Genomic DNA, 16,396 nt, shown 5'->3' with positions numbered 1-16,396 from the left:
TTTTTATTGAATATAATTTTATAGCTGTATATCTTTGTATACCTAGAAGGTTCCACATTCTCTTCCTAGACAAAACAGGAGGGAGGAATTAGTTGTCACACACACCCCCCGTACCTCCTTGATTCACTGTAGCTCAGTTAGTAAACTCCTGTTGCAGGAGTACTGAAAGCAACACAGAAGGCAATCACCTCTGCTGACCTTCATGTCTTCCCTACAGCTTCTCCATCTCACATGCATCGGTACAAAACAGTCTATATGTATTTCCCCACACTCATCTTTTTTGATGTTTCCACATCCAATGCATATGCCGATGCTCTTTCTTCTGCCCCACAGCCTTCCATGCACATCACTACCCCCTACCCTGTACCTCTAGGTTCCAACTGATGGAATCAAGATGCTTCCCCAACAATCTTTATCATAACTCAGTCGCTCATGCCATTTCACATCAACACATCCAAAGCTGTTTCAGAAACTGGAAATGCTCATTTTGGTTTCAAAAGACTTGATTTATTGATAATATATATTACTCTGCCAGAAAGCAGCAACAGTCCCAAAATGCTCCAATCCAATAGAAAGGATCCACCTCCTGAGGCAGGTGCCCCACTCTGCTGAGCTGGGTGAATAATGAGAACTCCAGCTGGCTATAGTAGCATCTACTCCCATGAAGAAGGGAAGACTTCTATCTCAGGTCCGGCTGAGGAGCTTTGGCTAAAGGCGACCTAGAGCGAGCAAAGTCAATGGGGAGCGGTGAGAGAGACGGTCCAATCTGAAGCAGGGAGAGGAAAACAGATCCAGCTGTGCAACAATCTCAGCCCAGGCAAACAACCAGAATTTGCCTTCTTTACCCAGCAGATCCTGGGTAAATGGCTACAGCTGCCATTCAAAAAACAACTCAGCATCCACTTCAGAGCAAATTGGCATCTCATCAGTAGCAAAACAGGCTCCATTGTATGCCTGACAGTCCAGGTGCCAAGGGTGGCCAACTTCCTGCAAGGATGGCACAGGGAAAATCTGAGCCTGTGCACAGGCAAAAAAACTTCTTCACTCCTGGATTTGGGGCAGAAGGATCATACAGTAGTCTAGAGTAGAAAGAACCTCCTACTCCATTAAAAATGATTGCAGAGTCTCTTCCCAGTTGCTCACATCAATAGGAGGGGGCACACTGGGCACTTTGTAGGTATGAGGTGCCAGCCCACTCCTATTACAGGTATAGGGAAGAGTAGGAAAACACAATGCTGTTGCTTTGCTCCCCTAAGTATCAGCGAATACAGGGTAAGATGCAGAGCAGGTTCAGCAGAGAACAGGACTCCAAACTGGCTCCTCACTTGATGAGTGCTTGGTTACACTGTGCGCACACGAAGACAGTCTCCCGTTGGGCATCAGGGGCTGCAGTAGAAAGCACCAGAGATTCAAGGTCCACCAAGGATTGCACAGCTTTCCACCAACATACTTTGACAAGGACTATTTTTGCTCTCTTATAACACCCCAGGAGATAAAGCCTCTGTTCTGTACTAGCGCCCCACTGTAGCATAGCTAAGATCAGAATTACAGCAGTCATTCCCCCCCCCCCTCCAAGGATAGAATGGTCTAATAATCACCTTTGCCTTACAGTTTGGGTGTCCCTAAAGTATTCAATATTGTTCCACTTTCTCACTCACTCACCTGTAGCCCCCATGCAGCTCTTGGGAACTTTGAAGGAGCAGCACCTGGAGCAGAAACTGTTCCCACAGTTACTGCAACTTCGCTGGAGAGGGGAGAGAAAGACAGCTAGAGATAAGGACTGAAGAAATGATCCCCAGGTCAAATGCTGTGCCCACCAAAAACAAAACAAAATCCCCCAAGACAGAATACTGCTCTCTCTAGTGGCCACAGTCCCCTGAGTTTCCCCCTAAGGGGCATCTATATACAATGCAGGAGATCCAGGACTAGGAGGTCCTGTGATTTTTTTAAAGTAGTAATAGCAGCTGCAGGGTAAGCAAATCAAATCAGATCAGAACTGCAGTACAAGGAGATGGGGGAGTATGTAACTCTTTTCCTCCCACTTCCAAATTTTGAATTAAAATTCTCCCTCCCCCCCAAAGCAAATCACTGTGCAAGGGAAATCTTACAGATACATTTACAAGTTGCTTTGCTGTGCAGCAAATAGCAGCTGTGGGGCTGGGGAAATTTAATTAGGAAATCAATTAAACGTCCTCCCCCAGTGCCATAGTACTGATCCAATTCTCCCCACTGGTGCTATTACTTTTTTAAAAACTACAGCAGGTACTAATCACAAATTCCTTCCATCATTGTTTAGCTTTAAGAATGCCATTTGGGGGCCCTGGAAACAAATCAGGAAATACTGTACACTTCAAAGACCTGAAGGAGAAAAAGAAAAGAGGCTGTTAACTTGGCCTCACTGGGAGCTGCTCCAAGCCATTGCACCATCTACTTACCTGCCACCAGAATCCAAGCCAAGGGGACAAAAATCACTGCCAGAGTATTATCAAAAATACTTCAGACACTCACGGTCAATTCTCATGCCTTTTGTCCACCCGCTTTGGTGCTATAGGAACTTAAGCAAAAATTCAGGAAGCTGGACCACAGGGCTGAGCTGCCCACAAGAAGAGCAAGTGGGACAAGAGTAAGAGAAAGCTGGGGTATGCCGGGCCAGAGACTCACCCTCTTCTTCAGTACAGAAAAAGTGGCTGAACAACTTGCACAGCTCCCTGAACATGAGGAGAGAAAGACAGAGAGGGCACACGTCAGGGACCAGCCTGGCAGATCTTTTATCCCTCTTTCACCATCCTGTAGAGAAACTTCATCATGGCCTGCCCCCACAGATCACAGTCCTCCCCTTGCCAGATCTACTGCCATATAAGCTCTAGAAGAAATGCCCCAGTGAGGGCTCTCTGCAGGAATCTGGGTACAAAGAGGTTTGTATAAGGCAGCACAAGGCCCTGAACCAACATCCTGCACCACCAGGGAGACAACAGTCCTCACTCGGTAACCCTGTCCCAGGAAGAGAGCTGTGCGTGTTCCACACAAACACAGAATTTGGTAAGCTCTGCAAAATCCCACCTCCTACGAATCTTCAGGTGAGGCAGTGTGGTATAAGGGATCAAGTGCTGGACTTGCACTAGAAAGGAAAGACGTGGTACAAATCCTCACTTGGTGGCCTTGTGAGAATAACAGCCCAATCCTATGCATGTCTACTCAGAAGTAAGTCCCATTCTAGTCAATGGGATTTTAGAAATGGGTTATGTCAGAATGCCAGGTGCAAGGGAGGGCACCAGGATGAGGTCTCCTGTTAGCTGGTGTGCTCCCTGGGGCATTTGGTGGGCCGCTGTGAGATACAGGAAGCTGGACTAGATGGGCCTATGGCCTGATCCAGTGGGGCTGTTCTTATGTTCTTAATGGGGCTTACTCCCAGGAAAGTGTGCATAGGACTGCACCCTGAGTCTCTCTCTGGACGCACAGAACTACATGTAATCTCAGCAAGTGTGCATTCCTATGTTTGCTCAGATAAGACAAATGTGGGAACTAAAGGGGACATTTGTGAGAAGCCAGTACAGATGAGTAACGCTGCTTTGTCTACTGATTCTCCCCTGTAAATGCTGCCCATGGATCATTTTCCCCTCAACCAGGCTTCAGGTTTTGGAGCACATTTGCAAGAGGGCAGGTTTTGCTTGTGTGTGTTTTTTTGTTTGTTTGTTTTAAGGTTAGAGGAGAGACATGGGAAAATAATTTTAAAAGGCACAGGAAGTGGCACAGTCTCCCTCCCTGCTGGTGTTCTATCAGCAATTATACACCTTTCTGCTCTGGTGAGCTTTTTCTAATCTGTGATTAGACTCATTGTTTGGTCATTCTGCTGTTTTTATTGTTGCCGTTTTATGATTTATTATCTTCTTTAATATTGTTTTGGTATGGCTTTATATTATTTTTGAAACTCTTTGGAAGGGGAAAAGTGGAGTAAGCTTTTTAAAAAAAAAAAATCAACAACTATGCAAGAAAGACTCTGTGGGTAGGGGAAAAGGCTTGCTTGCCCATTCTTCTCTTGAATGCCCTCACCACCAACATTTATCTTTAAAAAATCTCAAGGATCCCATATTTTTTCTTATAATGTGCAATTCCACCCTCACTTGAACCTATTCTACAAAGGATTGTTGCCAGAATTAAAAAAAATAAATGGGACAACCCAATCTATGCTGTCCTGAAACCCTTGAAAGAAGGGCAACAATCAAATCATCATCAAACTTTTGAGAGCTTATAACTGACAACAAGCTTGAAAATGCAACAGGTATACCTGGTAAAGTCTGAGCAGTCTGGGGGGAACAGACTGTGTAAGGTTTCAACTGGCAAGTGCCTTGCATTTCTCCTCCCCCACATAACTAATTCAGGGGGGGGAAATATAGGAAAAATAAGCCAAGATTTTTCTTAGCATCAACATTTTCTGAAGCTCAATATGTACACATTTGGGGGCAGAATGGCACTTTTGTGACATAAGACCTACTCAGTACTGGCCAATCCCACCCATTAAGTCAAGTTTTCCCAATTCTACCACACCTCTTCACTACCCTGCTTCAGGTTCCAATAGCATGCATCTCATGGTGTCATTCATTCCATCAGTCCCACCATCCCATCCCTGATCCAGTACCAAGGCTGTTGGTTGGATAGCGCTTGCGCAGACGTTCCGTCAACCGCGACACCTTGCTGCGAAGCACCTCATTCTTGCTCATGAAGGAATTTTCAGAAAGGCCCATGTCAAATTCTCCTGAACACTGGGAGATGTCATCATCCTCCTGGGCAGGAGAGGAGGGGAACAGGAGAGCTCGTCAGGAAGAAATCAATACCCAGTGCTAAGGAACACCTCAGGACAGTAGGGATGAGAGCATATTGGAAGGGCCCTTCAACAGAAGCACCACCTAGAGGCATGCCTCTCCCTGAGCTAAGGCCAGCCTTGAGAAAAATATGAGGGGCTCAATATTTGGAGGCAGGGGAAGGGCCATGATCAATCTCCAGAATGAAAATGGGGTATGATCAGGGCAAAAACATAATGGGAGACTTCATTCCAAAACAGATCATCAGCCTGTCGTCAGCTAGCATAGATAACTAGGAACAAAAGCTATCTGTAACTTAGAACAGGGTGGTACAACTCCCGCACTCACCATCACCAGCAGCTGGGTCTCCTACTCCCGCAGCAAAGAGAAAATGCAAGAGATGATTGCCAGAAGACAGGAAGCAGAAGAACTGAGCCCAAGCCAACCCTCACATCCTATGGCATGCACCTTTTGTCCTCAGAATAGCATGCATCCCAAGCCCCTCATTTGTTTTTCTTTCCCATATCAGCATGTCTCCTAACCAAAAGTACATACTCCTATCTTCCTCCCACTAACTACCCCTAGGGTCAGGATGAAACACGCCATCTTTCACCAGCTGGCCAAGCGAGGTCACCTTATTCCATCACAGCACAGATCAGCCCAGGCCTTGGAAGGCCCCCTCCTGGCACAGACCTCAATAGCATCCTTGAATTCATCATCAGGCTCTGCTTCTTCTGCTTCCTCAACACTCCCAGGGGTCAGATCCTGCAGGGAAAGCAAAACACCTGGACCTTACAAGACTAAAGGAGCAAGACCCACCAATCCTCGATATGGGGGTGGTGACTAGGATAGCCCCTGCCCCATTCTAGCTTCCCAGATGCAAGGGCTCATGGAAGTCTAAGATCTTCTGAATGAACTTCCCCTCTTACCTGAACTTGATTCTTAGTCACAGCTACTTTAATGCAAAGTACTACGTAATACTAGGAAAGTTTGGGACAGGCATTGATATTCGGCCAGCCCCATCCATGAGACTGACTGAGGTGGTTACCTTGGGTAGCAGACTGATGAGGGGCACCAACCTCCATTTGCTCACGCACCTCCCCTGCTCCTCCTCTTGTTACCACTCTCTGAACTGAAAAAGGAAGAAGGGGCAAAGCAGAAGAAGAAAGGTCTGACCTCCACTCTTCCCCTTCTGCTCTGTGTCTCCCTCCTTCCTTTTCCAATCTAGGGAGGAGCAGAGACTAGTACATCACCAGGTAAGCAGAGGCAGCATTTTGGCACACCTCAGGTATCCAGAGGCTTTTGTCCAAGCCTTTTGTTCATACACCCCAAATACCAGCAGAAGAGGATAACTTTTATAGGAACAGACAGTAAAAAAACAGCTTGAGGAGCTGTGCAAGGGAAGAGAAAGAAGAAAGCCAAAGTCTCAACTCTTAATTTTAATCTCCTCTTGAACCTACGTAAACAATAAAGCTGATGTAGCTCTACAGTAGTTTTTTCTCAGGACTGGTTAGTAGTAAAAAAAACCTCCCTTGTAGAAACCAAGAGGCAGAAGAAGTATGGCAACTGCCACCGAAGTAGTAACCAGGAGGCAAACCCCCAGGCCTGGTGACCAGGTTTTCCAAGTTTTTGTGCCAAAACCCATAGCTGCAATCTTCCTACCTCTTCCATCATCAGCTTATTTTTCAGCCTGTAATTGTAGCTCAAGTTACCACAACAGAGACAAATGAACTGAAGTATATCCAGCAAAAGCAAGATGCAAACTTGCCCTAGCCTAGAACCCATTTCCTGAGACTGCAGGCCTCTGACTAAGAGGAAGACAGCTCGCACATGGCTGTACCAGTCAGAATGAACTCTGACCTCAGGTATTTGTGAAGAATAATAAAACACACCCCAACCATCTCTTTTAAACAGTGATCAATTCTGAAAGAGCTCAGAAGTGGGGAAAAGAGCTGACAATCTCTAGTTTGGATCTTCCCCCACATCTTACCTCTGTACTGGTGGGTGTTGGTGTCCTGTCTGGCAGGGATCCAGCCCCCACTTCTCCAGCATCCGGCTCTACAGGCTCTGGAGAACTGGCAATTGATTTGAATCCCAAGCGTTGCTCTACAACTGATTTCAGTTCCAATATCACTTGAAAAGGAAAAATGGAAATGACTGGGCACTCAGTAGTAACCATGGGGAAGCCAACCAGCAGAGAAATCAGATTTTCAGCACTTCAACAGCAGCATTTCATTCAAGTCCCTCTCCAGTCCAAATGCCCAGGAAGAGAATACTGGCATAGCATCAGCCACTGCTCAGTTCATACCAGCCCTACATAGATCCCTACTTCAGGCCAATGCTTCACAGCTCTCTAATAAACATCCCTGATTGAACATCACAGAGTGTGACAAACCTTGATTTTTTCCCCTAATTCCTGGACCTTTCTAACCCACCCAGTGGCTTTTGGGATATCACAGCATCCTAAAGTTTCTGAGATATCCACTTACAAAGTGGCTTGTCCTTTCTTAATTCCGTGCCATTGTCAGAATGTGGATACCCCATCTTCCTGTCTAGAGTTATCCAGAAACAAAGGATTCTGGCCAGCCCTCCTGCTGAGACTGGTATATGTCCAGAAACTAGACAGCAAAAACCTACCTGCTTAGGAAAAAGGTGAAGATGGGATGCCCAGGTGGTGCTAACCCATCTAATTGGATAACCAGATGACACCAACAGTCTTAGCATCCCATACAGGGATGCTCTTGGTTATTGCCTCTTGTTCATTGTCTGTTGCACCATGTTTCTGCATTAACAAAAGGCTCACCCACTCCTCATAGGAGTAAAGAAATGTGTCTGCCGGGAGTGTTTTCTCCTGGATAGTGTCAGTAGCTAAGGGTAGACATTATTTTATTTTTTGCTTTTAGAGTCTGTGCCCATTTTTGGTCAGCCCCCTGCCTTGGTCCTGTTTCTATTTTTGATATGTGTTTTGCTTTTTGATCCTCTGTATCCCTTCCTTGTTTCTTTTGTTTTGTCCTGTTTAATCAGCCTTTTAACAAATTCTTTTTATTGTTCTTTATGTCCTGCCTGGTCTCAGGTCCTCAGAAGTAGGCTGACCACACTTTCCCAGACTGTTCAGTCTTTGCTACTCACTCCTACTGTTTGGTCTGAAGCAGGACTCTCCTTGGATTACAGACCCTTTTTTAATAGGGGAGAGACTGTATGGGTTTTCCCAGTCTTGGGTGATGGCAGAATCAGCTATCTTTTCTAGTAACTCCTAGTTTGGCCAGTGAAGCTCTGAGAAGAAAAGGCTATTATGAACTGCTAGACATAGCACGTGTTTGGCCCTCCACTTCCACCACACCAGATCCATAACTACTTCCTACCCCTACCAGACAAGGAAAAGTCTGACTTTATCCAGTGCTGAAGAGTTTTCAGCAACGTTTTTGGCACAAAATTAATGGCCTGGGAGGCTGAAGATTGCTCCCAGCCCCCCATGTTTACCTTTTTTCCCCCACACATGTTATTGGTATTCACCCCACTGTTTTCTAACAGTATCACAGAACCAATTCAGAGTGAGGACAGGAAGGATTGCCTTTACTCTGAATGAGGACCGCAGAAGGCACTGCACTACACTACAAACAGCTTTTTACCAATCTGCAGTCCCACCCACCATCAAAATTGTCGTTAGACGGAAAGTGGTGCAACGCATGTGCCACCCCCATTTCAGCTAAGCTCACTTTTTCTCTCCCTCCTTACTGTCCCTTGTGAAGGGCCATAGTCCTCTGGCAGGTATTACCATTAAGCAGACTATCACTCACCAAGATCTTCTCCCACTATATCTATCATTGGAAGAAACTTCCAGTACTGATCAGAAACATGCCCAAGAGACAGGCTCACTATTTGGTTCTCATAAACAAGCAGAGAGTATGGTTTGCGTGATTGCGGAGCACAAAAGAAATGGAATTCTCCCCATCCAAAATATAGAATCAGAATTTGCTATCAGTGACACATACATACACAGACACCATTAGGAATACGATAGTAAACCCCTGCCTCACACATTGTAACAAAAGCCCCCACTGTGAGCAAGCGGTCTCCAGCCAGCTGTTCTAAAAGGACCTCCAAAGGGACAGTACAATACCTCCAAATGGACACCACAATACCTGGAAGAAGGAACACAGTTTCTTACCTCGATAGAATGCCACATTGCCCAAGAAAAGGGCATTATTCAGAAGAAGGAAGACCCAGTACAAGGGAAGCAGGTAGAGGGCACAAACCGAACCCATCAGTACCCCATAAAACCTGGGCAGATGGTAGAAAAATACAGAAAAGACATCAGTGTGACAACCAGGGTAACAAGAGAGGTGATCAACACGAGCACCTCTCATTCCCATATATTGAGCACAGATGTCTTCGTGTGCCCACCTAATGCCTTCTTCTCAATCAGTGCAAGAAGCCAATAGCTGCATCCCACTCCTTACATGCCCATATGGCATCCCTGTGAATGCCAACCATTATAGCTGGACATGGATACTGGTCTGACAGCAGGGAAAGGGCAAGGACCCAGGCTCCCCAGCAAAAAGACCCTTTTTAGAGTCACTGCAAAGTTCCCACCTCCAAAGAAGCAAGGCTTGAACCACCAGCAGGCAGCACTCTTTCCATGAAACATCTCTAACACTCACTGTGAGGAGACAGAGGGGTTTTCCCAGTAGAGGACACGATAGGCTGCCTCACAGCCACCACACAGCCGGCTCAAGAAAGCCTCCAACTGGATCAAACTGAAAATAAAGACAACAGCAGTAAGCCTGCTTCTCATGCCCCCATGCCCAGAACCCCAAGAGCAAATCAACAATCCAAGCCCAGTTGATTCAAAATCCCAAGCATTTATTCCCACTATCTCTTTATTCCAGGGAATCACAAAGAGAGAATCTCTCTCAGGAAACAGAGTTGAACTGAAAACAGACTCACACAGGGTATGATGAGGATGAGGTCTGCAGGAACCTCTTATCTCAGCCAGCACCAAGTAGGCAGAGCTGGATACAGAAGGCGATCACATAAGTATGGCAACTGTGGTGAGAGCCAGCATTTCCCATTGGAGAAAGTGCTGGACTCTGAATATAATAGGATCTGGGTTCAAATACCTGAAGAACTATGAAAACTCATTAGACAATTTGGGGCGAGTCATTCTCACAGTCACAAATTCCTTATCAATTATAAAGGGACTAACTTCACAATGTAGTTGCAAGACTCACAGCCCCATCTCATCTAAACCCACCCACCTCTGCCAATGCAGCGACGTCATCAAAGCTGCATCCTGTGTTTGGGGGGGCAGTCCCATAGATCTCCTCTTGGTAATGGAACATTTGTTCCCTTGCCCAGGGTAACGCCCTGTTGTCTAAATGTGCCTACTCGGACCTGCGCTGGCTACCTTGCTGGCACAAGTCTGAGTGGACCTGGAAGGTGGGTCAACGCTAGAAAAGGGTCAATTCTATCTCTGCAGTGATCTTTCTCATAATAATCTACATGTACCCTGAAGGGTTCTGTGATTGAAAGAAACACTGCTGAGGTTCTCCAGACGTAAAGGCCAGGCTAGGAAAAGCCTAAAAGGAATTTTCCTGTAGTTAGTCAGATGCCTAGAAGGGGGATCATGGAAGTCAGTCTGGGATTCATTGGGACTCATCTGGATCCTGAAGGGGCATTCGGTTTTAACTTTTAGATTACAAAATGCAGACTCAGGGGAAAAAGGTTTCGACTTCATTCAACTATGGGTTACTATTAGCTAGAGGTCTTTGAAAACAGTATGACTTATTTTACTCAGAAGTAATCCAATTTTGTTCAGTACGACTTAGGCTGTAATCCTATTTTACTCAGCAGAAACTGCCAATAGCCCAATCCCAATCAGATTTCCAGCAACAATGCAGCCATGCCAATGGGGCACACTCTGAATTCTGCAGTGTGCAGGGGGGTGAGCAGACAAGACATACTATCAAGTTTTGATAACTTGTGTAAGACATTGGCAAAGTTGTTATTGGCATGGTCTGCTATGGATGCAGGATTGTTGAAAGAGGAGGTAATCCTCAAGTTTCTACAGCTTCTCCCTTTTCAAAGCACCAACTCTCAAACCAGCCCTTTTTCTGGATTCACACCAAACTAAAGACATTTCTGTCCTGATCAAATACTGACCTGTCTAGCAACCATCAAGCCTTGGCTTACAATGATTCCAAAAGTAGCCTTGCAAAATCCTCATTTGTACATGCACACTAAAGACATACAGTCAGTTAATTAAAACCTGTAAAAAAGTATCAAAAATCTATAAGAGCTTAAACAAATGCATGCACGAGTAGTGTGTCCTCCTCATAGGCAGTTAATAGGTGTACTAAATCTGGAGTAATGGTTGCATTTAGTTTGAATCAATATGTTTTAATAGCTGTATTGAGCAGTGAAAACACACTTTTCTTTGGAAAAAAATTACCGTACAAATGGAAAAGTTGATCAAAATCAATGATTTAAAAATGAGGCTTCTTGCCTAGTGATTGAAATTGATCTGCCATTCTGGAACGAGTATGCATCCTTTGAAGAATGGGCAGTAGAGTAATGGACCAAACTCAAACACTTAGCAGCTCTTCCTCCAGCTTAGAGTCACGCCCCCAATGACAGTGTCACTTCAGGAATAATGAACTTTAGACAGCAGCTAACAGCACTTACAAGCCCTTCACTTCAGTCACAGCCTCATGCCGAGAAAGCTGAACTTTTCTCACATCCTCACGCCGCACACTATGGTACCTACGACGTGCCAACTCTTCTTCAGTCAGTCGGATGCGGCATCTCTCCTGCAGGTAGCCTAGCAGGGCAGGCACTGAGATAAGCAGGGCACACAGCCCATACCAAGCAGCTGGCATGGAAAGCAGATGGACACAAAGGTTATTCACTACCCCACTGACTGTCAGGCAGTTTCACTGTCACCATGAGTGACATGGTCACCATGAGTGACCAATGCCTCATTCAAATGGGCCTGACAGCCTGGCAATTACTGCCTGCCCACCCTCCCTGCCTCCCACAATAAGCAGCTGCCAGCCCTCTTCATATTCCATTCCATAAATCATATTCCATTCCTTTCTGCACAATCCCCCACTTCATGCAACACTCCTGAACAGGGTCCTATAGGTCTCTAGTACATCCATCTAACATCCCTCACCTTCACTCAGAGTCAACAGCAGAAAGTTGAGGCCCAGGCAGGTGAGAAGGGAGCAGAGGGGCATCTGCCAGCTGTAAAACAGACATGGTCAATTTGCTGGAATAACAAAGGAATGCCTTAGCAGCCGGACAAAGGGAGTGAGGAGGATGGAACAGGGTGCAGGACGAGGGCAGTGGTTCCCAAACTGTGAGCCGTGTCTCCCTGGGAAGCCTATGAAACCAGCCGGGGAGCTGCAGAATCCTCGCAAAAAACCCACTGCCCTATACAATGTATAGGATTGTAGCCCTAATGGGCAGTCGCAGCCAATGGGCCCAGTAGGTCAAGGGAGCTGGCTTTTGAAAATATTTGGGAACCACTGGACTAGGGTGATGAGAAGGAAGAGGAAAGATAGCAACCTGCAAGGGTGGGGAAGATATTCAAATGTGAAGAATACTCATTACAGTCCAGTTAGCCATGTACAACAACTGGGCACCTGTGGCCATGAACTTAGTAGAAAGTCTCAGTTCAGTGCTAATGCCAATATGGTGTATTTGGTATTTCTTAGAACAGGAGATCATATATAATCTTTGAAGTAAACCTAAAGCCAGAAGGACACACCTTTTCTCTCCCACTAGAAAAAGTAGTGTATTTGCAAAAGGTTTCTGTTTCTCTGTCTTGAAGGATAGTAGTCAGGGAACTGTCTTCCCAGCCCTGCAACGGGACATTGATGAAAAAAGCACCAACCTTAGGAGGAACCAGATCCCTTCAGCAATATCCTGCAGTGGTTCCAGATACAGCTCCAGACGCTTATAGGAGACCACTAGATTGAAAAGGTCCAAGGACGGACGTTTGGGGGGTGAGAGAGGTTCTGGCGGGACATCAGAAGCTGTGGGGCTGTCCAGCCCATTCCCTGTAGTTGCTCCATTCTCACGCTCTGACACCTGCATACTGTAGGTGGGATGGTCAACCAAGACAGGAAATGAAACAAAACAAATCTTCTAGTCCGCTCTCCAAAGGAAACTATACATCAGAACCTCCAAGGAAGGCCAATGTTCATACCACTCCGGCAGCCCAGTGACATCAGGACAGAGAACCCATCTTCACTGCAACTGAGCAGATCAAGAAAAATGGAGATGCCTACAATAAGTTTCACCTCTTCCCCATTGGGATTCCAGAAGCAGAGAGAGAGAGAGAGAGATCCCCTTATGTCCCGTGGACTGCAGAGAACAAGTCGAGTCACCTAGAAGTGGAGAAGAGGATGTTGCCTACAGTTTCATACCATAAACGTAAGACACTCTTATTTTCTGCCTCTTATTGATGGGGAATAACTACCATTGCTAGCCTTGTACTTATAAACATGTATTAAGAACCTCTCCCCATAAACATGCATTGAAAGTGAGGGAGGGAGATCCACCCCTTGTACCACTCTTTAATAACTAAGACAAAGCAACTACAGGGGGGCAAGGTCTAATACAGGTGTGCCCCACTTAACAACAACCCTTACTGCAAACATGACAGTGGTCAAAGCACAATAAAGATGTTCTTAATGAGGTAATCACATCTCCCATAGCCTGCAGCAGTCTCTGTTTACACAACAGAGAGGCTCTTAATGCAAAGAAGAGGCAATTTATCTCCAGCAGCCTGTGCAGCCAGCTAGTGTCTGGCAGGGAGTTTCTGTTGACACAACAAAGGCAATAGTTTTGACTGAATGCTCACTTAATGACCTAATCACATAACAACATGGATCAGAGAACATATGCCGTCGTCAAGTGGCACGCACCTGTATTCAGTTATCCTCAGAAGACATGACTGCACCTCCAGCACAAAGAAGAATACAGTTCACCCAGAGGCTGGCAAGAACATATTCTGCCTTTTACACCTTAGAGGTCAAAGGAAGGATATTGGATGGGGGGGGGGAATGAGAGGGGTTCTTAAGCCCCTCAATACCTGAGGGTGCCTCAGTATCTTAGCAACAGTATCTCAATTGCTCACAGGAGCAAACCTCACTACCTGGATCATCCAGTCCTTTCTCCTGAAGTGGATCAGGGCAGAGATAAGAAACAGTCAAGGAGATGCTCTGGTGTGAGAAATCAGGAACGCAGAGGGAGACAAATCTCTTTCTGGGCAGAGTTGCCAGCTTTTTTTCTCCTCCTCTGGAAGGGCTCCTGTGCCTTCAATAAGCTATCTGGCATGCAGAAATTCTGCAAGCCAAACACTTTGCTACCACCTCTCCTTGCTGGGCAGATTCACCTGAGGGATTTCTGCATGCCAGGTAGCCAGCTATGACAAAGCCCAGGAAGGAGCCCTTGCTGGGGGTGGAGGAAGGAAGAAAGACAAAAAAAAGGTCAAAGCCTCAAGCAAGGGGCCCTAGAGAAGGCGTTGCTGCCTCTAAGGGGTGGGCAGAGGCTGCAATCCTCTCCACACTTTCCTGGGAGTAAGCTCCATTGACTCTAATGGAACATACTTCTGAGTAGACATGCATAGGACTGGGCTCTTAGGCTGCAATCCTATCCACACTTTCCTGGGAGTAGCTCCATTGACTCTAATGGTACTTACTTCCGAGTAGACACGCCTAGGATTAGGCTGCAAGGCTGCGATCCTCTCCACACTTTCCTGGGAGTAAGCCCCATTGACTATAAGCTTGGCTCACCGATCCCAGCAGAGGAGGCGCAGGCAGCAGGTCCGGCGCATCCTTCACCCCCTCCCCCTCACCTGTTCCGATCCAGAGCCGCCGCCGCTTCGCCAAGCCCGGGAAAGGGCGGGGCCTGCCCGCTGTCAGCTCCCCGCCTGGCTCCCACCCGCCGCGGCCACTTCCTGGGCACAAGAACCACTGCGCTGCGCAGGCCGGAGGGGAAGCGACGACGAAGCTCGCCCGGCTGATCCAGCCAGCCAATCGTCTTGGACAAGAGGGCGGCCTGGCTCGCTGAGCCCTCCCGCTCTCTGCAGTCCTAACCACACTTACCCATTGACCACAAAGGGACTGACTTCTGAGCAGGGCTGCAATCCTCTGCACACTTTCCTGGGAGTAAGTCTTCCTGGACACAGTGGGATTTCCATCTGAGTAGGCAGGCGTTGGGCTGTCAGTGCGCCCTGCCACCTTTTGGGGTCGGGTTCCAGAAGCTGGCACACTCCAGAGCGCTGGGGGGAGATGCTGCAGTAGCCTCCGTAGCAGAGAGCAGGGTTTGCAAGTGTGGTGGGATCCGAAGGATTCTTGCGATCAGGGTGGTGGGAGGTGTAACAGCCAGGACTGGATTTCAAGGGCTGCACTAAGCAAGATCGTGCCAAAGAAGGAACAAAAAGAGAACAAGACATGACAGTGGGGAGGTTGGTGGTCAGGGACAATGGAGAGAGGTGAAAAGCGGTGTGCCCCAAGGATCTGTCCTGGGACCGGTGCTTTTCAACCTCTTCATAAATGACCTGGAGACAGGGTTGAGCAGTGAAGTGGCAAAGTTTGCAGATGACACCAAACTTTTCCGAGTGGTAAAGACCAGAAGTGATTGTGAGGAGCTCCAGAAGGATCTCTCCAGACTGGCAGAATGGGCAGCAAAATGGCAGATGCGCTTCAATGTCAGTAAGTGTAAAGTCATGCACATTGGGGCAAAAAATCAAAACTTTAGATATAGGCTGATGGGTTCTGAGCTGTCTGTGACAGATCAGGAGAGAGATCTTGGGGTGGTGGTGGACAGGTCGATGAAAGTGTCGACCCAATGTGCGGCGGCAGTGAAGAAGGCCAATTCTATGCTTGGGATCATTAGGAAGGGTATTGAGAACAAAACGGTTAGTATTATATTGCCGTTGTACAAATCGATGGTAAGGCCACACCTGGAGTATTGTGTCCAGTTCTGGTCGCCGCATCTCAAAAAAGACATAGTGGAAATGGAAAAGGTGCAAAAGAGAGCGACTAAGATGATTACGGGGCTGGGGCACCTTCCTTATGAGGAAAGGCTACGGCGTTTGGGCCTCTTCAGCCTAGAAAAGAGACGCTTGAGGGGGGACATGATTGAGACATACAAAATTATGCAGGGGATGGACAGAGTGGATAGGGAGATGCTCTTTACACTCTCACATAATACCAGAACCAGGGGACATCCACTAAAATTGAGTGTTGGGCGGGTTAGGACAGAAAAAAGAAAATATTTCTTTACTCAGCGCGTGGTCGGTCTGTGGAACTCCTTGCCACAGGATGTGGTGCTGGCGTCTAGCCTAGACGCCTTTAAAAGGGGATTGGACAAGTTTCTGGAGGAAAAATCCATTATGGGGTACAAGCCATGATGTGTATGCGCAACCTCCTGATTTTAGGAATGGGTTAAGTCAGAATGCCAGATGTAGGGGAGAGCACCAGGATGAGGTCTCTTGTTATCTGGTGTGCTCCCTGGGGCATTTGGTGGGCCGCTGTGAGATACAGGAAGCTGGACTAGATGGGCCTATGGCCTGATCCAGTGGG

The 16,396-nt window shown here is 46.9% G+C and overlaps 1 protein-coding gene across 3 annotated transcripts; it reads right to left on the bottom strand.

Annotated features, from left to right (window-relative positions):
• Positions 1-485: 485 nt before the first annotated feature.
• ZFYVE27 (zinc finger FYVE-type containing 27) lies at positions 486-14,767 on the bottom strand. Of its 3 annotated transcripts, none has more exons than XM_066620361.1 (12): positions 14,665-14,767; positions 12,697-13,192; positions 11,974-12,044; positions 11,484-11,670; positions 9,461-9,556; positions 8,968-9,080; positions 6,790-6,932; positions 5,493-5,564; positions 4,637-4,781; positions 2,662-2,708; positions 1,663-1,744; positions 486-1,386 (listed from the first exon to the last, which is right to left on the bottom strand). In XM_066620361.1, the coding sequence occupies exons 2-12, from the start codon at positions 12,897-12,899 to the stop codon at positions 1,322-1,324; spliced, it is 1,224 nt and encodes a 407-aa protein (XP_066476458.1). In that variant the 5' UTR covers positions 12,900-13,192; positions 14,665-14,767; the 3' UTR covers positions 486-1,321. The 3 variants fall into 3 exon arrangements, with proteins under 3 accessions (XP_066476458.1, XP_066476459.1, XP_066476460.1); XM_066620362.1 differs by lacking the exon at positions 14,665-14,767 and adding an exon at positions 14,509-14,656; XM_066620363.1 differs by lacking the exons at positions 486-1,386; positions 1,663-1,744; positions 2,662-2,708 and having other exon boundaries at positions 4,642-4,781; positions 5,434-5,564.
• Positions 14,768-16,396: the final 1,629 nt, after the last annotated feature.

Source organism: Tiliqua scincoides, chromosome 3 (assembly GCF_035046505.1).
Source record: "Tiliqua scincoides isolate rTilSci1 chromosome 3, rTilSci1.hap2, whole genome shotgun sequence".
Lineage (NCBI taxonomy): Eukaryota > Metazoa > Chordata > Lepidosauria > Squamata > Scincidae > Tiliqua > Tiliqua scincoides.
Note: the sequence above shows the minus strand (reverse complement) of the source record. Positions and strands in the feature narration are given on the sequence as shown.